Here is a 23,818-nt window from a genome sequence, read left to right as displayed (position 1 = left end):
CCCGAGGCTAGCTGATCAAAGACTGACCTCTGCACTGCGGTGCCGATTTGGGGGCACAGAGCCCGGTGATGTTTCGCCATGGGAGAAGGGTCCTGGCCTTCCTCTGGGCTCCCGCAAAGCCCCAGCTTTATCACAACCAAATCACCTTCTGTTTGCCAACAGCCCCCCTCCTCACCCACCCCCACCGCCCATCCACCTGCTGCAGAGATGTGGGGAAGGGTCCGTGGGTGGTGGACATTGCGTAGCCGGCCCTGGTCCCACTATGGGACATTAGCTCCTGGCCTGAGCTCAGCCTCCCGTAGAAATCCACTAGAGCTCCATAGACTTGGACCCCGGTTTCCTACTAACCTTAAGCAGATGCAGAAAACTCCATTTTCAGTTGGGTCGGGCTTTTACATTTTCTTTTTCTATGTGGTGTGTTTTGTAAAAATCTTCTTTCCTTCTGAGAGGTTGCAGTGGTGGTGGGGGAGGTGAGGCCCACTAGCCCGTGGCAGGCACCGGTCATGGCTGTGGAGCCCACAGAGCTGAGGCCCAGGGAGGAGGCCAGCTGGTGCCTGAACTGAGACAGGAAGCCGGCTCCCGGCTCCTGGCCCTGTCCTCTCCCACAGCCTCGCCCTGGGACCCGTTCTTGCTGTGGACACTAGAGCTGAGGCTTCAGCCGGACATGTAAAACCCATGTCCGGGTATACATGAGGATTGCCAACGACTTCCCAGGGACCTGAGAGAGCAGAGAGGACGGGCAGGTGGGCAGGCAAAGCTAGAGTGCCACCCAGCGCGGTTGCTGCTGGGGCAACTTGTGCCTGGTGCCCCTTGAGCAGGGGTCGGGGGAAGCTTCTGGATGGAAATGCGCCACTTTGCAGCCGACGAGGGCTGGGGCTTTGGTGGCTGCAAATGGACAGCAAGTCCTGCCCGCGGGAGTAACACCAGCCAGCGTGAGGGTGGTGCTGAGAGACAGGCAAGGTTAACACACGGGGCCCCCGAGTGGGCACCTCCACCTGTGCTCAGGAACGTGCCTGCACCTTTACCAGCAGATGCACCAGCTCGGCCTTGACTGTGAGTCAGGGAGCATTCCTGCCTTTGTTAGCTGGGCATTTGCTGAGAACCTTTGACTTGCTTTCCAGTTTTATTCGCTCAGGCGGGTGACCACTCCCAATCGCCATTGTGCTCCAAGGCTCCGAGGGCAGCTGACCCCAGAGGTGGTCAAGCCAAGTGTCGTGTGGGCGGAACCCCGGCCCGGACTTCCCTTTGATTTGGCCAGAACGTGAACTCAGTTCTTTAGCAGACAGAGACGGACACACCATCGAAATTCAGTGGTCTGCATCTGGGGTATCCACTTTATAAGACCCATTCCGCTGTCTTTGCAACTGGTCAACCTCCTTGCCCTAATGGCTTTTCTCCACTGTCACTCCGAACCAGTTCGGGAGGGCTAACGGTCTCAGAGATTAAGACTGTGATTAAATCCGAGCAGTGGGACGGGCAAAACTGAAAGCATTTCGTTTGGGAACCTCGTGACCAGGAGTGATCGGCTCTGAGACAGAACTAGGAGCCTGGTGGAATCCGCCCGCCCCAACACACGTGCCCTGGGAGGTCCCCCCACCACCCCGCCCCTGCGTTAGCCTTCTGCCCTCATGCTTCCCCGTGACTGCTGCGGGTGGAGGGGTTTCAGGAGCAGATCGGGGTCGGGGGAGCCAGCACGGTGTGTAGTGATGGGAGAGGAGATCGCTGGCTGAAAGGCCATCCCCTCCAATGAGCCCAGCGGGGGGGGGGGGGGGGAGGGGGGGGGTGTCCCATGGTGTGGCTGTGTCTGGCTGAGGGACAGCCCACATCTGTGTCCCAGTCGGAGCCAAGCCAGGGCGGGTGTTCGGGACGACAGGGACTTGTGGGATGTGCGTTTTAAACGCTAAACTCAAACATATTCTCCGTTCAGTTTAAGGTAACTTTTTAAACACAGTTTTCAAAAAGCATGAAAAGCCTCTCCATGTCATTAATTCACTACATGGGAAGATTCGGTCACAGTAGATAAAGACCCGTGTCGTGGGCCACTGGCTCTCAATCCCTGGCCATACTGGGAACACGCTCCCCTGGGGATCCACCCCCCCCCGCCCCCCCCCCCCCCCCCGCCACTGCCTCCCTACAGGCGAATCTGAACTTGGGACTTCGTCTTCCTTCCCTCCCCTCCCTATACCCCTCTCCCCCCCCACCCACCGCCTCCCCTGGAAGCTGGGTCCGAGCTGAACGTAAGCATCAGAGTAAAATCTTTCAGGTGACGTCGCACTGGGAGCGAAGCACCTGTTGGTTTAGCTGTGCCGGGTGTATGTTATTCAAAGTCTGTTATCACATCAGCTCTGGTTTTAGTAAACACCGCATAGCGAACAGAGGTCACTTCCCTTAATAACTCAGGATCATGACTGGCACGTTCTAGAAGGTGTTAGGTCACACTTTCTGTAGAAGCAGGTGGGGCCACCGGCCACCCTCTGCCTGCTGGTCTCCCCTGTTCACATCTCAGCTGCTCCTGAGGCCTCACCCCCTCGGCAGGCACCCCCCTCACCAGAGGTGCCCAGACTGGGTCCAGCATGCATCTGGTCCCCCGGACCTTGGTGATCTTTGCTATCCAAGCTGGGAAACCGAGCCATCGTTACGAGCAAGAAGCTTCGGAAAGAAGGAACAGGTGGGGAAGGGGGCTTGGGGGAGACACGTCCCCAGCCTCTGGGGCTGAGGGGCAGCTCTTGACTAAGTAGTGGCCTCCCGTCCATCTGTTGACCGGCCACTGACCATGCTCTAAGATACTTAGGTGCGAAAAGCGTGCTACTTTCCTTTTGTTTTGCTTTGCTGCCTCACCCCTCGCCGTCTCCCAGGAAGCCCGGAATTGTGTCCCTTCAGAGAGGAGACAGAGTGGGAACTAGTCAGCTGACAGTCACAGCTCTCTCATCTGCTCGGAAAACAGAGCTTCAATGAATGTGCTTCTTATGATACAATTTTTTTTCAAAAATGGCAAAAAAAAAAAAAAAGAATAAACTTCAGTCATCTATCAAAAAAGAACTTTTTCATCCAGGTTTTTAAAAACCAGACACTATGGGTTCTAGGAAAACAGCAGTGAATTTTGTTTTCACGTTTTCTTGCCCAAAATCTAAATTCGACCATAAGTGAATATAGTCTGAATGACTCTGGCATATCAGGGCGACTTCTGGATGCACCATTCACAGCCAGCGTTGTGCTTGAGGGTGGAAATACTGAGGGTTTGGTGCAAAAAAAATTTTAAGAAATTGGGGTGCCTGGGTGGCTCAGTTGGTTGAGTGTCTGACTTCAGCTCAGGTCATGATCTCGCGATTCACGAGTTCGAGCCCCGCATCGGGCTCTGTGCTGACAGCTCGGAGCCTGGAGCCTGCTTCGGATTCTGTGTCTCCCTCTCCGTCCCCCTCTCCGTCCTCCTCTCCGCTTGTGCTCTGTCTCTCAAAAATGAGTAAACGTTAAAACATTTTTTTAATTAATAAATTATTTTTCACCAATTTAAGGCACAAGTCAGGGAATATTTTAGTTGAGTGCCATAGAACCTCTGAGGAAGTTTTCATTTTAGATGCTGCCTGGGTGATGGTCACTTGTCATAATTAACCCCTTGTGAAACAAATCAGAGTCCATTTCTATCCTGTCTTATTCCAGGTGTGATCCTCACAGGCAGAGATGGGGAAAAAACTGGATCTTTCCAAGCTCACGGACGACGAGGCCAAGCACATCTGGGAAGTGGTTCAGCGGGACTTTGATCTGAGAAGGAAAGAAGAGGAAAGGCTGGGGTGAGTGTATGAGGCCGAGCCTGTCCCTCCGGTGTCCCCTGGAGGGGGCACCTCCCCGGGACGCTGGGGGTGAGCAGACAGCAGGGAGCTTGGGGGACAGGACACCGGATGGGAAGCCGGATGCTGGGAAACGTCCTGCTGTCTGGGCTCAGTTTCCTCATAATTAAAGCGAGGGGATCCGACTCCCCAGCCGCATTCCGGTGCATCCCACTGTGCCCTGAATACTTTTAGTTCATCCTGGTCCAGCTTCAGGTCCCGTCTCCTGAGCCAGGAGATGCTTCAACCGTGGCAGGGCGAGGTGAAGGTGATAAAATACGGAAACACCCGGATGTCGGGCTGGAGGGGTTTTAGCATCGAGGCTGAGTTTGTCTTTCTTTCCAGTGTATTGGGGGGGGGGATCCCATCCCCCAATGGGTGGCCATGGACTGAGCCAACACCCTCTGCCATTATCTACTCCTCCCCCACCTCTAAGGCTTAGCTGTGCTGTGTGCTCGCTTACGAGACTTTCCTGGTGTCCGTGTGGCTGGAAGGCCTGTCGAGGAGACACGGGGGCAAGGGCTTCTGGTGAGGGTGGGCAAGAACGTGTCTGAGAGAGCAGTGCAGGCAGGGGCAAGGCCGCAACGAGAGCCGGCTTCTGCCCTGCCAGCTGCGGGCCCCCGGGACGCGGCCAAATGTAGCGGGAGGGCAGAACCAGCCAGTCTGCCCACGACTGCAAGTGGGGGTGACGAGGGCGACTCGTGGCCTGAGTGACCCGGAAGGTGCAGCGAGGTGGAGCAGGTCTGGGGGAAACCAGGAGAGGGTTCGGACACGGGGGTTAGGTTGCCTGTCGGATGCCCGGCGGACAAGAGGGCTCCACGCGTGCTGGCCGCAAGCCCAGAAGGGATGGTGGCATTGTCACCGGTAGATGATACTCGTATCCGTTTCCTGGGGCCGCTACAGTCGCCACAAGTCTAGTGGCTTCAGATGCACAAATGTCCCGTGGTTCTGGAGGCCAGAAGTCTTCCAGTCACGGTGTCGGCGGGTTTGCGTTCCGTCTAGAAGCTCCAGGGGAGAGTCTGTGTCCTTGCCTTTTCCAGCTTCCCGAGCCCCCTCCCCCCAGCCCTGCCTGTCTTCAGGACCTTCATCACGGCGTCTTCCACAGCCCCCGACTCTGCTCTCCTCCCCTTCTCCCTCCGTCCCTTATACAGACCCGTGACGACACAGGGCCCACCCAGGTAATCCAGGGTAACCTCCCGCCTAAGATCCCTAACTTAACCCCATCTGCAAAGCCTCTTTTGCCATGTGAGGTGATGCGTTTACACCTGGGAACCAGGAACGTGACATTTTTCATGCGGGAGAAGCATTATTCAGCTGCCCCCAGTGTTTAGGCACCAGACAGGAGGAGACCCCGCAGGAGGGGATCCAGAGAGGAAGGCAGGGCCCCCGAGATGACAGAGACAGACCGGGGCTGGGAGGAACTCTAGGTCCCGACACGGGACAGAGGCCACGAGAAACAGACAAGGCACGAAGAGAAACAAGTGTGTTTCTGATCGGCGCCCCCAGGGTCTGTGGGGAGGGGTCCGGGTCAGTGCTGCCCAGGCTTCCAGCTGTTTCTCTGTGCAGCCCCCTGCCCTCCATTCTGCCCTGGGCTCCCGGGTCACCCCCTGGGCTTTTGTCGCTAAGACACTTCCACCCTGCTGGCCTCCAGGGATTGTCAGCCGCTCACCCACCCACATGAGACCTGACACCGGGGCCCATGGCCAGCCTTGACCTGACCCGACTTCCGAGTACCAAGCAGGGGTCAGAGCTTTGCACCCACCTGCCCCGGCCCAGCCGCCTGGCTCTGCCGAGGCCCACGATGCCTATGCCAGCAAAACCAGCCCAACCTTTCCCGTTCACAGCACCCTCTTCCCCAGAGAGGGACCAAACCCTGCCTCCAGGCAGTTCAGCTGTTGGCAACTTTTATTTGAAATGTATACAGAAACACAGATAAATGGGACAGGAGGGGAGCCCAGCTCCCCAGGGAGCAGAGGGAGGACCCTGCGGGCCAGGTCCCAAGACGCACCCCCTTTCCCAGAGACCCATGAGCTGGGCAGCTCCTCCTTCATCTAGACGGCTGAGGTGGGTTTTGCAGAAGTCCCTGTGTTTCTTGCATGAAGGTGAGTCCCTTCTGACGTCCGTCCTTCCTTATCTTCCTACTCCTTTGGTCATTTCGCATTGCAAAGAGGAAACGGGCCCGGGGACCTCTCCACACTGTCGGAACCAGAAGGCTCCTACAAGGATGTGGGCTGTGTCACCCCCTATCCGGCGCACAGCCTGTAGCTCAGGCCAGGTCCCCGGGCCAGTTATGGTCAGGGCAACCCCCTGTCTCCACATCAGGAGGTGCCCAAAGCTGTCTGCTCAGAAAGGGCCAGAGTGGGGAGTGGGAGGCAGGGCGTGTTGGGGGATTGGCCCGTTCTGCCGTGTCTACTCCGTCTTACTTGTGGTTGGGGACGGGCTTCTTAAACACTCCCCATCAGACATCAGACAGGGAGAGGTTGTACGGGGAACGTTAATGCAGTGGGAGGTTGTGTCTCTCCCAGAAATGCAAGCGTGCAGCGGTGTGGAAAGTTTGTGTCCAAGTAACATTAGGTCAAGGGCAGGGACGCCCAAATGGCACTACCGTGGCCGGATCTAGCAGGTGATCACGTTTGGGAAGTAAAGAGTCGTTTCAGGGGGTGCAGGGAGGGAAGGGTTTTTACATTTCTTATCACATTTGATGGTTTTGCCTCAAATACAAAATTAGGATGTTAATACAAAAGCAGGGTGTTCACGGCATTGTTAAACACGCCACAAAGAGTAAAGCTGCTTCTGTCCGTGAGGAACCTTTCCTCCAGTGTCCCCTGACCCCGGGGTGCCGCAGGACCCAGGCGCGAGGTCTCGAGGCAGGTAGACGTGATGAGCACCGTGAGGTCAGAACCCATGGGTTCGAGTTCTGCCCAGACGGGCAATGCTGCCTAGAAATGCTACAACCAGCACAGCGTAAACACTCTGGGTTCCCGATGCCAGAACTCGCTCTACAGAGCCGTTAGCTAACATGCCTCACTCTGGTTCTCTGATCTGTGAATCAGTCCTGGGCTGAGCTGAGAAACCAGTCCTCCAATGACCACCAGGTGGGTGGCAGCTCGGGGATCGCGCAGATGGGTTTCTGATGTCTTTGCCATCCCCCCAAAGAGATGCCGGCTGGACGGACGGCAGAGCTGGAGGAACCCGCCACAGTGGCTGACAGAACGGAGCTCATGGGGGAAGAATTATGAAACCAAGAAACAAGCATGTTCGCTAAAGGGAAAGAATTCTCCTGCCCTGAATGTGCCTCAGATGAGCACAGTGTGTGAGCCTGATTCCCCAGGAGCAGACCTGCCAAGGGGCGCTTTGCTAAACAAGCAGTCCACCGAATAGACCAATTTGAAGACAACAGCAAGAATATTTCTTTCGATATTTACAAGTTAAGGAAACGTGTGTCAGGCAGACCTCTCCCCAGACGTGAGAGTACCAACCCGTTGTAGAGGATGCTGGGGCAGGGCCTGGCTGAAGATCCCCGATATGGGGAGGACGAAGTCCACGTGGCTGTGAGACTGGTTTCAGTAACACCCACAGGTAGTAGAGTGTCCCCCAAACACTGAAGCCCCTGGTCCCTCGCTGGGCCTGGCCCTCCCCAGCCTGTGCTGAGGACACTCACAGCCCCGTGGGGAAGACAGAGCCCGTCCCAGCTGTGAGAGGCAAGGGGTGAAGGATTTTGGCCGCTGCCTCAGCCCGAAGCTCCTGACGTGGCCTTCCAAATAGACGACACAGATGGCTTCCCTCTGAATCGACTAGGAGGAAGGTGGAGGCCACGCCATCATTGGCTTAGCCCCAGGCACGCAGAAGTCGCCCCCTGAGGGTGGCGTGTGGGACCAGGGACTGGGGAGGGCCATGGTTACCATACAGGGTGAGGGTGTCATGTTATTCCTGGCTTCCCTTCAGGACGTGCTGCTGCACCCCAAAGAGTGGGAAATTCAAAGATACACAAAATCAGGGTGTTCACACCATTGGCATCAGAAAGGTGCTTTAGGATAGATTTCACGTACTACCTGTTTCCTACCATCAAGTCCTGAGCGTTGGGCTATAACGAAGATGCGTGTCTTCCTGTGGATGAACTTTGAGCCTTCAAACATGGCGGACGCTTGGGTGAGACAATGGCCCCCCTTATGCTAAGTCTGCTACCTGGGGCAGGGCTTGGGCCGTGAGCCTTCATGAGTGTCAGGGAGACAAAACTTAGAATTATCTCAGTGCCACCGAGGAGTGTTTGGTAGTGTGCTCTTTCCGATCTTTTTTTTTTTTTAATTAGTAAAGTGGAAATAAAAATTCTTTCTGAACACGATAAAAATATCCCCCAAAGAATAGCCATCAGGATAGATTAACGTTAGAAACAAGAAAAGGATTTCTATCGGCACCACTCATCACCACTAATTTATCATTGTTTATCATTGTTGTTGGTATGCTAGCCGATGCGATTAGAGAAGATAGCAAAACAGAGCTATTATCTACAGGTGTGAAAACCCAAGTTCTCTGAAAGACAAAGAAGAAAGAGAATTGAGTAGCCTGCCTAATTACAAAAGAATGTAGAAGAAAATCGGTGTCCCCCTCTTAGACACCAAAAATAATAAGAAAATATATAGAAAAAAATTCTATTTACGATAAAAACATGAGGTACCTAGAGACACACGTATCAGAAATGTACAAATGCGGTATGACGAGTAGCACAAAACATTATTGAGCAGCATACAAAAATTTTAAATAAATAGCAAGTGATACCATACATTCTAAGTGGTGCAAGCATCATACTGCAGAGAAATCAGTGAATTGTAACCCCAGTCAAATCCCCGCGGCACGTTGGGGAACGTGAGAAAATGGTATGGAGGAACAAGGACGTAAAAATAGTAAGAAGGACCTTGTTCCGTGAGATAATTTATTTCAGTGCTACATTAATGAAAATAAATTGGTTCTCCATGGCTGTCATCAAGGAAACAACATGGAAAGGTCTAAAACACAGCAAAGTATGTGTAACAATTTCTAGTACAGTAAAGGTAACATTTTGTAGCAGTGGGAAAGGTTACTTTAGGGACAGTTGACCACGGGTGAGGTTTAACCTCCGTGAGATTTGTAATTGATTTGTTAAAAATATAAAACATGCAACTATGAAGATTCCTGGAACAGAATAGAGATAAATATGAACTTAGTATTGGTCTATGAACTTAGTATCGACTAAGTAAATATATGCATTATATATATGTGAATTTTAAAAGAAAAAAATTTTTTGTAAATTTTAATGTTTAAAAAGTTAGAAGAAACAATTTAACAGAAATGGTGACGATTCATATCCTCGATGTATAAGGAGCTTCATAATATCAGAAAGATAGGTAAGTTTTCCAAATTAGAAAGCCATGAAGAGCCCAATGAAATAGGAAAAGAATACAAACAGGAAATTCACCAGCTGAAAAATGCACGTAACCAATAAACACAAAGCAATAGCTAAAAGCATGACGATAGAAATACAAACTAAACAAAATATATTGTTTTCACATATTTCCAAAGATGAATGAGACTCCCAGTCTGCAGCCTGGCTAAAGGGTTCAGGCAAATGCACAAAGAGAGGGATAAAGTTGGCCTTTGCAGAGGCCAGTCTGGCTGGCATCACGTAGCAAAAGCCCTAAATGTGTGTTCACCCTTTGAACCTGTGAAAAGTCATCCTACAGAAAGAATTAGGAGAAGCTATTCCTCACAGCAAGGATCATAAGAGCAGAGAACTAAGACCCGAATGTCCAAAATTATAAGCTTTGGTTATGTGGAAAAAGCATATTGTGATTTTTTTTTTAATTTTAATGTTTATTTATTTGAGAGAGAGAGAAAAAGAGGGAGAGAACGCCCGAGCAGGGGAGGGACAGAGAGAGAAGGAGACACCCAATCTGAAGCAGGCTCCAGGCTCTGAGCTGTCAGCACAGAGCCCAGTGCAGGGCTTGAACCCATGAACCGTGAGATCGTGACCTGAGCCGAAATCACAAGTTGGACACTTAACTGACTGAGCCACCCAGGCTCCCTGACATTTCACTTTTTAAAAAATGCATAGAAAAGTCTAGCAGTAACGGAGGCTCCGTACCCACTGAGCTTTTTCTTGCTGCCCACTCGTGTCGTGGGGTCCAGCCCCTTCTGTTTCCTTTGCTGATCTTCCTGGACCCCCCAGTATTCACTTTCAGAGGGTCCGGGGCCCCCACCCCTTCTCACCTCTGTGCACACTCGCTCCCGGAGCGGTCTTCACTGCACTGTGGCTCTAATGCCCTCTAGACCAGCACCGTCCCGCAGAATGAGCCGCTGGCCTCCCTCTGCACTCCAGCCTCCGCACCTGTTAAGCACCTGAAATGGGCTCGTGCAACCGGGGAACCAGCTTTGTCTTTCTTTTTTTCATTGTAACTAAAATAGCCACACGTGCCTAGTGGCTGCCATATTGGACAGTGCAGGTCTCGACGACAAGTCCTGCAGTGATGCCCTCAGCCGAGAACTTGCCTCTGAACCTGTGACACATGGGGACGAATGCCCCCTGAGCACCTTGGCCGGGGGTCTAACCAGCATCTCTAATCCAGCCTGCCTAAGGCAGGTCTCGATTCACCCAAGGCCCCCACTTCCCCATCTCGGAAACAGCCTGGTTGCTGAGGTCTAGTGCCCAGGGATCACGGTTGGCTCCTTCCCCTCGTCCCACATTCCGTGCCTCAGCAAGCCCTGTTGGCGCAGCCCTCAAAATAAATCCCAGCTGTGGCTCACCAGCCACACGGCCAACCCAGTTCATGCCACACCACCTCTGCGGGACGTCTCCCCTCCGCCCTCCCTGCCCTGTTGTCTTTCTCTCTGTGGCCCCCAGGAAGCTCCTTTCCTCCTGTTGCTGCCTCCTTCACGTCCCTTCTCCGATGTCACCTCCTCAGAGAGGCCTCCCTGGATTGCCCTTCCTAAAATAGCCACCACCCTCCCAGTGCCACTTCTTTCTGCTTAGCCTCCTGGATCTCCCTCCACAGCACTTAGGGCCGGTCTGAATCCATATGAGTCACGTACTTGTTGAGTTAGAGTTGGCCTCCCCACCCATGTCTCAGCCCAGGGAGGGCTCTATTTTGTCACCAGCGCCCAGCACAGTACCTGACCACGGAAAGACTCAAAAGCTGTCTCTGTACACGGATCATTAGGAATGTGCACGGAGTTACATCGGTTACTCCCCGGACAAGCCTGCCACGTGGCTCTTACTGTTATCCCCATTCGCAGGGGAGGACACTGGGAATGGGCCAGGTCTCCCGGCTGTGAAGAATGGCCAGGAGTCTTTAGCCATGGGAATATCGGGGGGAGGGGACGTCTTGCTGGGTGTCGGTCTGTACCATCGGTCCTCTCTGTGTTCGCCGTCTGTTCCCGTTATTCGGGTGTTGAGAATGTTAGCTACAGGAAAGATACACGTTATTTTTTGATGTCACATCAGTACAGAGTAGTAAACCTCCAGAGAGTGGCCCCGCTCTTTCACTCGCTCCATCCGGGGAAGAGCCAGTCCTGTGGACACCCGCCTCCTGGACCCCACGGATGCGCGCAGGGGAGAGGATGGCGAGCCTGCGTGGGGCATCCGGAGCCCGCACTCCCTGCCGGAGAGCCTGCTGTCTGCTGTGCTCCTATGAGGACCTTCCCGCAGATCCGCCCGGGGTGGCCTCGCAGCTGTGTCCGGGTGGGAAGGGTTGGGCAATCCGAAAGCCCTGGGGGCACAAGAGTGCTCGGCACAGTGACTCATGCCCCTGGGCGAGGACGGAGCTTACCTAAATAGAACACCCTGTTGGAAAGGGCACAGCCCGAAAATCAAATATTAGGCCTGCGAACGTTCCCCAGGAAGGCAAACAGGTGGGGTTGTGGATTGCTGTTTCCGCAAACAGACCAGGGCTCCTGAGATTCTCTCTGAAAGTTCTCCCTGCGTGAGACGTGAGCTTTCGTGGCTCGCTTTGGAGATACTGCCGCCAAGGAACGTGAAGTGTGCCCCCAGCCGGGCCCCCTGGCACCCCAGACCGACCAAGACCACTGCCGAGACTCCCGTGACACTCGGGGCCCGTGGCTCACGCAGCCGCGAGGATTTCCTCCTCGTCCTGTTGGTCGTCCTGTGGCCTCTCTCTTCCAAGGACTGCACGGGACCTTAGCGAGTTTCTGTTCTCATTCCCTATCATTCCCGATACTCCTTCCCGTGATCGGGACTTTAGAGCCCCGTATCCGCTCTTCAGTTACCCTTGCACGACACGGTCTCTTTCCTCAGTTGTGTGGGACGGTCACGCTGTGTTTGGGCGCCACACCGTCAAGAATTTCGCCTCTTGAGTCTGCGACTCAATGGTGCCTTCGGGCCCCCACGCCCCATTCTTAGGGTCACCCCTGGGACTCGTCTCTCCGTGGGGGGCACGTCTGCAGGTTACGTTCTCCGGAGAGGCGTGGCCCGTGGAACTGGCGGTCGGGAATCTCTCAGCCGGGAGGGAGACCTCTGCTCACACTTCCCCTTTGGAATTTTGGTGGGATAACACCCTCCCCCGCCAAAGACGCCCACGTGCGGATCCCCCGAATCCGTGATCGTGTCCGGCCGTGCGCCAAAGGAAGATTAGGTTGCAGAGGCCATTAAGGCCTCTAATCAGCTGGCCTGGACCTGGGGAGACGGTCCTGGATGACCCGCATGGCCCAGGGTGATCAGAAAGGGGCCGGCAGGTGGAAGGAAGGGAGGCAGGACAGCACGAGAGCCAGAGTGCTCCGCCGTGGGGAGGAGCCCTCCTGCCACACGGGCTCTGAAGGTGGAGGACGGGGCCGCAGGCCCGCGACGTGCCCTCTGGACGCTGGAAAGAGCACAAGAACAGATTCTCCCCCAGGGCCTCCCGGAAGGATTCCGTCCTGCCAACAGCTTGATTTGGGCCCAGTGACACCCACGTCAGGCTTCTGACCTTCAGAGCCATCAAATGAAGAGAAGGTGTTATTTTAAGCCACGAGATGTGTGGGAATTTGCGACAGCAGCAACAGGAAGCTGGCCCATTGCTGCTAGCTCTCTCTCTGTCTCTCTCTCTCTCGGCCTTGCAGAGAAGCCACCTGCCAGCCCACCCACGTTCCCCGAGAGCGAGCCCGCTTCGTCGGAACCGAGCAGTGCCGGCAGCCTGCCCCTGTGCGGTCTACAGGCCAGCAACTCCTGACCTGAAGGCCCGGATCCTCCTTGTCTCCTGGCCGGGAGACTTGCGTGTTCTTCCGGTGATCACTGTCTCCGCAGCTTGGTCAGGACTCACAGCCAACCAAGCCGTGCCGAGAAAAGCAGTCCGTTTAGCACCCGTCCAAGATTGCCCGTGAGTCCCCACCGCTGGGGCAGGAGATGGCTTCAGCCTGTCGGTTTCCAGTTTCCGAGACTCTGCTCACTTACACGGACAGACTCTTCGCGGCTCAGTCTTCTCCTTCCGAGTCCCACATCCCCACAGCCCCTGCTTGTGGCCAGGGCAGCGGTGGGTGTGGGGGGAGCGGCTCCTGGCCCCCAGGGTGACAGCGCTGCTGGGGTCTCGACTCCGCCCACTGTCTCCTGGCTCCTTGCTGGTCCCTGTGACGGAGTGGAGGGTCAGGTCTGCTTCCAGGATCGGGACCATCACTCGTGTGTGAATTCTCCCGGCGTCGGGCACGGCTGGCACCCGCTGCTGAGATCCCCGATCCCAGCCATCAACCCCTCTCCGCCCCAGCCCCCAGACTGCCAGTCCCCTGGTCCCTCGGCACCTCGTGCCACCCTGCAGGGACACAGGCTAAGGACCGCCCAGCCCAAGAGGCAGAGAGCAGAGCACTGGTCCGAGCCCATCCCTCTTTCAGTGGCTGCTGTGGGACGTTGGTGCTGTGGCCACAGTGTGCTCCTCCCTAGCGGACCTGGAGGGAGCACCACCAGCCCCTGGGTCCTGGCTGTCCCCGGTACTCACACATTTCCACCACGCTCCCCTCCGGACTCCCCCCGAGAGGAGGAGAGCAAGGACAGACAGTTCTGACCTCTTTGCGTCGCCTCCAGCCCTTCTCCCTTCCACGCCCGGTCATTGCCAAGAGGGGGCTTCCCTTCCCTGCCCTGTCTTGAAAGGGCTTTCCTTGCACCAGACCCCCCCCCTCCACCTTGTCCTCAGAGGACCCTCAGCCTGTCTTGCAGAGAGCACTTGACGTTGGTGTCTCAGAGTGGGCTGGAAGTCGGCTGTGGGCTTCTGGTCCCCAGACACCCCTCTGCTAATCTCCTCCTCCATCCGTCCCTGTTTCCACCTCTGCCCTCCTCCTCCTCGTTCCCGTCCCTTTAGCCCTTTTCTCTGCGTCTGGGGCAGCAAACTTGCTTCCAAGTCCGCCGTTCTCAAGTATTTTGGCCTCAGGGTCCCCTTTACATTCTTAAATTATAGAGAAACCCCCAAGAGCTTCTGTTCATGTGGGTTATTCATGTCAATATTTACCCTATCAGAAATTGAAACCAGACATTTAAAAAATATTCATTCATTCGCTTAAATAACAACAGTAAACCCCGTATGTGTTAACATAAATAACATTTTTTATGAACAATAACTTTTTCCGTAGCAAATGAGAAGTCTGGCATGTTCTATATTTAAAAATTTTTTTTTAATGTTTATTTTTTGAGAGAGAGAGACAGAGCATGAGTGGGGGTGGGGCAGAGAAAGAGGGAGACACAGAATCTGAAACAGGCTCCAGGCTCTGAGCTGTCAGCACAGAGCCCAGTGTGGGGCTTGAACCCACCAGCCGTGAGATCATGACTTGAGCCGAAGTCGGACGCTCAACCGACTGAGCCACCCAGGCGCCCCTGGCATGCTCTATATTTTTGGAAATCCCTTCAGTGTCTGGTGTAAGAGGAGATGGTTGGATTCTCATATCTGCTTCTGTTTCCAGTGCGTTGTAGTATGTTGTCTTGGCTGAGGAATTTGAAGAAAATCTGGCCTCTTCCAAATGTATAGTTGGAAAAAAGAGGGGTGTTTCAATAGCCAGATGATTATGAACATTGTGTTTTGATTCTACATGGAAACACAACAAATGGGTAATTTTTAAAAAAAATTTTTAAGGTTTATTTGTTTTTGAGAGGGAGAATAGCAGAGGGGCAGAGAGAGAGGGAGACACGGAACCAGAAGCAGGTTCCAGGGTCTAAGCTGTCAGCACAGAGCCCGACACGGGCCTCGAACCCGCAAACCACGAGATCATGACCTGAGCCGAAGTCGGACGCTCAACCGACTGAGCCACCCAGGAGACCCACAGCTAGTAATTTCTTAAAGGAGGTTGCACGGTGGAATCTGAAACCATATCCGTGAACTTTTCCCTCCCTTTTACATTAAAATCCGTTGATCTGTCTTGCACTCAAAGTGAATCTTTTATCCATGTGTAGTTTTGTTGTGTACTATGCAGCTTCTGGTGACACATTTCATTATATACCCAAAGGAATCACATTGACTCCGTCACCACTGATGTCATCAGCAACCTCTAAAAAAACATTAGCAAAAAAAAAAAAAAAAGAAAAAAAGAAAAAAACATTAGCTTTGGACACCATCAAACTCATGGCAGCAGACATAAATCTCCCAAGATCCTTCTTTGTGCTTGAAAGCTTGAATTTTGTCATTGGCCACAAACTGTCACTTGTTTCCTCGAGGTGACGGGCTCCCTCTGTTCGTTCCTAAGAAAATGTCTGGCGAACGCCCAAGTCAGAATAGTTTCTCTTTCAGTTGTTCTTTTAAGTAAAAGTGATGTCCCGTGAAAAAAGCTTCTAGCTCCCGTTGGAAGTCCGGCGAGTGCCTGCTTCCCCTCCTCGGGACCTTGGTGGTGCTTCAGGATGTAGCAGAAATGCTTCCTGTGTGTGCGTCCCGTCTCTCCATTCATGCAGAATATTAAAAAGACACGTGCTCAAGGGTCAAGGTGTAATTAGTTGAATAGCTGTCATTGTAGCATCGAGCACCTGCCTTTAATCAGGACACACTTCATCAAAGACATGCTCTCCTTTACTTCCGTGACAAAGACTGGAATGGCAATTTGTAGTTTGTCCCTCTGCCTTGACTCGTGCTGAGGTCCTAGCTGTTTGGCCATCATTGCTTTTCTACGGCCACTGCAGGCATCAGAGAGCAAACAAGAAGAATAACATTTCAGCATCATTACTAAAATAATTTTGGCCTTGTGAACCCTTTGAAAGGGTCTTGGGAACTTCCAGAGGTTCCCGGACCCCGCCTTGAGGGCCACCGGTCTAAATCTTTGGACTTCGTATGCTCTGGTGGTAATTCTGCCCGTCTTCCTCCCCGCTGTCAGTCTTCATTCCTTCCCATCTTTATTTTGACCGTCTCTTCTCCACCTCGGTGAACATAGCCTGTGGTCTTTCCATCTCAGCCTGGTTCCTTCTTTATCCCCTCCTCTCAATCCCAGTGAACGTGCCAAACACACTTGTTTCAAGTTGTCTTCTGTTTCCGACAGTCGCACTCAGGGTGTCTTTTCTTCCTGACGGTGACTTAGACTTATGTCTGCCGAGGCACCCGTAGTGGAGGGACGTCTGGTCAACCCCGTGTTTGCAATGAGCATCCTGTGTGCGTTGGCCTGGCCCTGCCCACCTCCTCCCTGTGCAGCTCCGGGTCAGGGTGATTGCCCTGCAGCCGGCAGGAGCCAGCTGGGGTCACTGTGCTGGACCAGCACGGGCTCTCCCCTTCTCTCCTTTCCTGCTGTCCAGCTATGAAGAAGAGAAGTTATGTTTTAGAGAATCTGAGGCAGAGTATAATTGTCCCTTCCCCCATAGTTGGCACTGTCCGTCTCCAGCCACCACCCCTGGGGCTCTTGTTTCAGGGGACTTTGCATCCTGGGATGCACGGTGCCTCGCATGTCCTCATCTTTCCTCCTGCCGTGCTGGGAGGTAGTTCTGCCTGGATAGGGAATGACGGGCAGTCAGTAGGAGAGGGGCACAAGGGTGGCCCCTAGATTTTCTGACTGATGCAGATACAGTCCAAGTGGAAGTGGAGGAGGGTTGGCCCTCCCCTCCTGGCTTCAGGTGCCTGTACTTGTCTCTGTGAGGCAAAGTCTACCTTGTCAACGCAGCTGTGTCTGGACCGTGGTCGGTGGATGACATCACCCACCCTGGATGCCACCAGCGCTCGGCCACGCTCTCTTGGTTTTCCAAGCTGACACAAGAGTTTCGTGTGTGTGCCTGTCTTCCAGAGTGTTTGAACGGAGAGTGGGGAGAGGGAAATCGGCGAAGTGCAGCCCGTGTCACTCAACGCGGGAAGTGGTGTCCCAGGGCCTCTTAGGGTTTCTTCACTGCCAAGTTATTAATGTGTGTGTGTGTGTGTGTGTGTTTGCACACACACGCGTGCAGGCGTGTAAAACCTGTTGCAAGAACAAGGTGTCTAATGTAGTTCTTGTTTCTGATATCTTCCTTAGGGGATTGAAGGACAGGATTAAGAAAGAGAGCTCCCAGAGGGAGCTGCTCTCGGATGCGGCCCACCTGAATGAGACCCACTGCGCCCGCTGCCTGCAGCCCTACCGGCTCCTCGTGGCCCCCAAGAGGCAATGCCTGGACTGTCACCTCTTCACCTGCCAAGACTGTAGCCACGCCCACCCGGAGGAGGAGGGCTGGCTCTGTGACCCCTGCCACCTGGCCAGGTGAGCCGGGGCGGGTGCCTGGGGTCCAGGTGACCCTGTGGGTTTCAGGGCCCGACACGTCCCCTCAGAGCGGCTGGCCGAAGAAAGGGTGGGCGGGGCCGTGGGCCTGAGCTCCGTGTGTCCGCAGGGTTGTGAAGATGGGCTCTCTGGAGTGGTACTACGGGCACCTGAGAGCCCGCTTCAAGCGGTTCGGGAGTGCCAAAGTGATCCGGTCCCTGTGCGGGCGGCTGCAGGGTGGAGGTGAGGAGTGTACCTGTCTCGGGGGGGGGGGGGGGGGCTCTTTTCTGTTCCCAGGAGTGTCGTAATGTTTCCGGACCCAGCAGATCCTTCGGAATGTGTGTGTGTGCACCTGTCCGTGCATTTCGGGTATTTTCTGTGAAACTGGCTGCTTTTCGTGTGGTGCAAACTTCTGCACCCCCCTGGCCTGGCCCCCTGGGAAGTCCTGCATGCTATTGACACCCCCCCACTCTTTGAAGTCATATTTTTCCAGTGCTTCCTAGCAGGTTGAGAACTCAGAGCCAACGATTCTGAACCTCAGTGGCTAATCGAATAATAAGGCACTTGTGTTCTCCAGACTCCTCCTCCCTGGGCGTCTGGTTTGGGGCCGAGACTCCCTCTTTCCACACACATTCCCTGGGAGTCGGGTGTTTATCAAGACTTAAAGAAATTAGTTCTAACTCAATGGTGTGTTTTCATATTTTGAATCCAAGTATTTATTTCATTTTTTTAATGTTTATTTACTTCTGAGACAGAGAGAGACAGAGCATGAGAGGGGGAGGGGAAGAGAGAGGGGGAGACACAGAATCCAAAGCAGGCTCCAGGCTTGAGCTGTCAGCACAGAGCCCCATGTGGGGCTTGAACTTGGGAACAGGGAGGTCATGACTTGAGCCGAAGTCAGATGATTAACTGGCTGAGCTACCCAGGCAACTGGAAGTCCCATTTCTTTTTAATAATTTTTTTAATGTTTATTTATTTTTGAGAGACAGTGAGAGAGAGAGAGAACAAGCAAGGAGGGGCAGAGAGAGAGGGAGACACAGCATCCGAAGCAGGCTCCAGGCTCTGAGCTGTCAGCACAGGGCCGGACACGGGGCTCAAACTCACAAACTGCGAGATCATGACCTGAGCCGAAGTCGGATGCTTAACCGACGGAGCCCTCCAGGCACCCCCCCCCCCCAAGTATTATTTCATAATGAACTTGAAATCCATACTGTGATCTTACACCAAACCTGACAGGTATGTTCACCTGTCTTGTCCACCTTTAAGGTGTTTGGAAAGGGAGATCATTTCAGGGGAAGGTTGAAGTTTGGAAGGTTGACTTGAGCGGAGATAATTAAGCAGTGTTTGCAGGGAGCGTGCCTTGTCGCTGTCATTCGCTGCCACTTGAATCCCAGGCTCTGCCATTAAGCCTGGCCAAGGCTTCAGGCTGGGAGAGCTCACCAGGCTGGGGGTGGGGAGCGGGGGGCAGGCTGGGCGTCTTGAATATCTCCATCTGAGGGACCAGGAGGCAAGGGCCCTAGGGCAGGAGGCACATCGGGGGCAGGTTCTGTGCTGCTTGGATTGGAGGTGTCTCCTCCCAGGCCTTCTGGGGAGAGGTCTTACTTGTGTCTGTGTCCTGTAAAGCCCCACGCTGGTAGGCAGGACCTGAAGTTGGGCACAGCCACCCCCAGAGCGCTTGGGCGTCCACTGAGGTGTTTCTGAGGCATCTTAGCACACTCCTGAATTTAGGACAGGGACCACCCCGAGGCACCCTCACTCGGAATGACTTGTAGCTCCTGGAACAGTGGACCGTGGGGTGAGGGGGCTTCTTGGGGAGGGAGGCATATGATGAATCATTCAAATAAGAACATTTTCATGAGTAAAAGGAGACTTTCTGGGTAACTATGCCGAGACAACAGATGTGACCGAGGTGGCACAGGAAGGTGCCCAATCCTTGAAGGCCCTTCCTCATCTCCCTCTGCCCTCCCACTGCTTCTCAAGGCCGTATCTGTGTCTCAGGCTGGAGCCCGTCAGTAAAGCCCATGACCCCACGCCCCCTTGGCCAGCCAGGAGCCGGCTTGGCAGGCGAAGGAGGTTGACAGGGCTCACGGGCGAGAACCACAGGAAGCAGGGCCGAAAGCCACGCTGCAAAGCATTTGAGACCCTCAAGCCCAGAGGCGGCCCTGCTCACAGAGGAAACCGCAGGCCACCGCGTTAGAACCCCCGGGGACCTGGCCTCACCCCGAGAGGTGCGGATTTCCGGGGGCCGGGTGGGCTCAGGAACCTGTGTTGTGTGAAAGGCTGTGGGGATTCTGATGCCCGGCCGGCGTCCCCAGCTGCTGGGGCCAACACCCCAAGTCACCTGCCAGTTTCAAAGTAGTCACCACCGAGGGCCACCAGGTGGCGCTGTGGGGCAACAGGAACCCCGGCTCCCAGTGGCTGCCATCCCCAGTGAGGGGCGTCTCAGGTCCCCCGGAGGGATGCCCAGGGTGCATTCTCCCTCCTGGGCGCCTGGGAGCCCAGCACACTGAGTCAGAGAGGGTGCAGGGAAGGAAGGTTGTGTCTTTGTGGGGTTTTTTAAGCCGTCAAACTGAAAAAAAATAGAAACGATTGAAGTTAATGACTGGTGAGCTGGTGGGAGCCACTGGGGGGTCTTCTCCCAGGGAATCCACAGAGCAATGGGGGTGTTTCAGCCACTGGGGGGGGTGCTCTGCTCCGCAGAGCAATGGGGGTGTTTTCCCGAGTCCCCCACATCAGGATGGGCAGATGCTGCGGGAGACGGTCCCAGGGCCAGGAAGGAAATGACAGGAAACCCCATCCTTCAACACACAGTCTCCGGAGGGTGTCTGTGTTTCTCAGAGGCTTTTCTTTGGCTGTAGGTTTGCCTGACAGGGCACGTGACTCACCTGACCTCCACAGTAAGTCCTTCATGCTCACATGGCTTTATTTTTGTTTCCACCCCGCTATCAAGAGCGGTCGAGAAATCTCTTCCTTGGGTTTTATTAAGAATGACTCGATCTCCGGAGATGGGTTAAAGTCGCTCAAACCCTTGTCTCAGGTGGAGAGAGGGATGGAAGGAGTTGGTAACAAACAGGGGCACAGAGATCCTGTTCATATTCAGTCTTGGGAGGGGGGGGTGATGTCACACACACACACACACACACACACACACACACACACACGGGCCTCCATATTCAGTCTGGGGAGGGGGGAGGATGTCACACACACACACACACACACACACACAGGCCTCCGGGAAGCACTTCTACATTCCCGTGGTGCAGATAGAGTTCGTCCCTCCGTCTTCTGTCTGGCAATTTGGGGTGCATTCCCTCAAGACTGCCACTGCCCAGAGAAGCGAAAATAATTACCCAGGCTGCCGGCTGCGCAGTTCTGAGGGGGGCAGAGAAAGGCTTGCAGGGCGCTCGCAGATACGTGCAATTCACTGCTTGCTTGCACATGAGACCTCCCCGCACCCAAAGGCCCAGGGGCTGAGGGCCGGGACACAGGGTGGGGGCATGCAGGGCAGCACGTGCTGGGCCAGGTCCCACAGGCCCAAGCACCCAGTGCCGGCCCTTGTGGCCCCTGAGAGACGGCGGGTGATCCACCCCAGGGCCCATTTCCTGGATCCCTCTCTGGTGGCCTAGAGGGGCAGGCCGGGCCAGGGTGAGCAGGAGAAGAGGGGGAAGAGGTCTTGACAGGGGGCCACCTGGGTGCTCAAGTGAAACAGAGGGTCTGGGGGGCCGAGAAAGGAGGGGTGGGAGCCCCGGGGCTGAGGCTCACCTCCGTCCCAATTGTGTCTGACGCCTGCAGACAAGCAGATGAACTGATTGTGGGTGAAGCAGTCCATCTGAGAAAACATGACGTAGCTAGAGCCCTCCTTCACCCACCACAAACATCAGTGATTCCGACTCCCCAAGAGGGAGCCGATGAATGGGTTTGTAGGGTGACCCTCGACAAAATTGATGCAGAATAATAGCTTTCTGCTGAGATTCAGACCAGTTCTAACTGATGCTTGGCTAGGTCTTTGTAAGGCCAGCAGATGGCCTTGCCTGGAAGTGTCACAGTGGGTGGGTGGATGGATGGATGAATGGAGAATGGATGAATGAGTGGGTAGGTAGATGGATGGGGATGTGGATAGGTGGTGGGTGGGCAGGTGGGATGGATAGATGGGTAGGTGGGGGGGCAGGTGGGTGGGTGGTATGTATAGGTGAATGGTAGATGGATGGACAGCTGGTAGAGGGTGGATGGATGGGTGTGTGGATGGCTGGTAGATGGGCAGGTGGGCAGGTGGATGGGTAGGAGGGTGGGTGGGTAGACAGATGGGTAGGTGGGTGGGTGGGTGGATGGATGGGTGGGTGGGTAGTAGATGGGCAGGTGGGATGGGTGGATGCATGAGCAGGTGGGTGGGTGGATGGATGAGCAGGTGGGTGGGTGGATGGATGGGTGGGTGGATGGATGGTTTGCCCCCATCTTCCCCTCCCTGGGTGGACTCATGCCGGTATCCACTGCAGGTGGGCCTGAGCCAAGCCCTGGAGAGGGAAGTGGAGACAGTGAGCAGACAGAAGAGGATGGAGAACTGGACACAGTGGCCCAGGCCCAACCCCTTGGGAGCAAAGTAAGTCTTCCCCAGTCACCCCGCCCCTCCCCCACCTGGAACCTTGGGCTCAGATTTCCTAAAAATCTCAGTGCTCTCCACTCCAGCAGGAGCACGAAGAGCCTGCCCCCCTCTGCCATGCCCAGACGGTCCGTGAGACACTGAGCAGCAAATGAGAGCATGCTTTCACCATGTGGTGTCACCATCAGAAACCCCGGGGGCAGGCTGCGGGGTAGGCAGAGCCTGCTGCGAAGCCTGCCTGGCCCGCGGGTCAGGGCCCCGGGGGCCCGCGTGTCAGGTTGTCAGGGCAGGCAGGGGTCCCAGAGGGCGCGCTGGTGTCTCCCAAGACGGCCTTTGCATCTTTGAGGGAAGCAAGGCCCCTTTAGACTCCCCTCTGTGAACACTTTTGCTTCTGTTTAAAAGCCAACCACGAGCCTTGCCTTTGTTGGTGTTTGTTTCTGTCTTGAGAACAGCAACTTATTTTTCAGTTATTTTTGGTGATAGAGAAGCATCTGGGTGGGATGACGGAAGGGGAGCAGCCTGGGGCAGGGGGACAATGATGGAGCCACGGGGAGGAGGCCAGGGTCTTTGAGATATGACACTGGACACGTCTGGCCAGTCTACAGTGAGAACACTGTGTTCCTGCCTCATCCTGAGCTTAAAGAGCACTAGCCAGTGTCTAGAATATTCCCTATACAATACCTTTAAAGGATCAAGATCATTGTGAGGGAGGATTTCAGTAGACGTATGCCCTTCATCTGAACAGCATGGAACTCTTCCCTGCCTCTGCACCCCCACGGCAGGTGCCTCTCATTTGTCTGAGCCTCCTCCCCCCCCCCCCAGACACCTCCCAAGGGAGAGAGGCACCTGTCGGCCCTCAAGCAGACTGCCTGCCCGCCCCCCACCCTAGGGCCGCGGTGCTCCGGGGCCTGTGTCCTCAGTACTTCTGAGCAGCTAGATACCTCTCCTGCTCCTCTAGGAGATGCTGAGGAAGCAGGTCTCGCAGGATCAGGGGAAGGCGCTCTGGGCCCCTTGGCGCGGCCTTGGAGCTCCTTTGGGTCTGTTTCTAGTGTGGGAGGTGGACATATGCCCATGGAGGCTCCCACCCCAGGACTGAGGGGGCCCCCGTCCTCTCTGTCAGACTGACCCTGACTCCCCCCTTCTTGCCCGTGTCTACACCTGCTCAGAAAAAGCGCCTCTCCATTCACGGCTTGGACTTTGAGGCAGACTCTGATGGCTCGACTCAGTCCTGCGGTCACCCCCCGTATCTGTCCCCGGTCCCGATGGCCACAGACAGCCTGCAGGTCAGTGGGCTCTCATTTCTGCCCCCGTCCTTCCCGGCCACTCGGGGCCCCGGGGGGGTAGGTGGGGGAGGGCACTCTGGGAAGGAGTCCGATGACCATGGCCAGTATCAGGGCACAACAGGCCAGGGGAGAGTTGGGGAGGGGGCCCAGGGTCTCTGCAGAGACGGGGCTGGCAGCTTGGGCAAGTGGAGTGCAGGATGGGAATTAAGGCTGGACAGACGAAGGGGCCGAGGGAATTCGGACTGGCTGCTTATCCCAGAAGGCAGAAACCCCGTGACTTGGGAGGGCCAGGAGAACGGCTTCTGCCCTGGAGTCCGGGCCTGACGTGTGCCTGGACATCCATCTGGAGGTACCCGGCCGGAGCTGGGGCAGGGCCGCACCTGCCCCGGCTGATCTGCAGACTGCTTTGGGGGAGAGGACAGCAGGGCAGGGAGCCGGCACCCCAGAGGTCTCTGGGCCCCAGGTCCTGCTCCGGCCAC

At 55.1% G+C, this 23,818-nt stretch overlaps 1 protein-coding gene across 5 annotated transcripts in view; it reads left to right on the top strand.

Annotated features, from left to right (window-relative positions):
• The window catches only part of MLPH (melanophilin), a 45,585-nt gene that overhangs the window by 568 nt on the left and 21,199 nt on the right, over positions 1 to 23,818 (top strand). For 2 of the 5 annotated variants that reach the window (XM_053903322.1, XM_019445458.2), the window contains exons 2-7: positions 3,658 to 3,788; positions 17,241 to 17,462; positions 17,590 to 17,702; positions 20,318 to 20,356; positions 21,953 to 22,056; positions 23,223 to 23,339. In XM_053903322.1, the coding sequence (XP_053759297.1) occupies positions 3,679 to 3,788; positions 17,241 to 17,462; positions 17,590 to 17,702; positions 20,318 to 20,356; positions 21,953 to 22,056; positions 23,223 to 23,339 (705 nt within the window). In that variant the 5' untranslated portion in view covers positions 3,658 to 3,678. The remainder of the gene's footprint in view (positions 1 to 3,657; positions 3,789 to 17,240; positions 17,463 to 17,589; positions 17,703 to 20,317; positions 20,357 to 21,952; positions 22,057 to 23,222; positions 23,340 to 23,818) is intronic. The other 3 variants (XM_053903325.1, XM_019445459.2, XM_053903318.1) reach the window with 2 other exon arrangements.

This window comes from Panthera pardus, unplaced genomic scaffold (genome assembly GCF_024362965.1).
Source record: "Panthera pardus isolate Hobbes unplaced genomic scaffold, ASM2436296v1 HiC_scaffold_10, whole genome shotgun sequence".
In the NCBI taxonomy this organism is placed as follows: Eukaryota; Metazoa; Chordata; class Mammalia; order Carnivora; family Felidae; genus Panthera; species Panthera pardus.
This window is presented reverse-complemented; position numbering and strand designations above follow the sequence as displayed.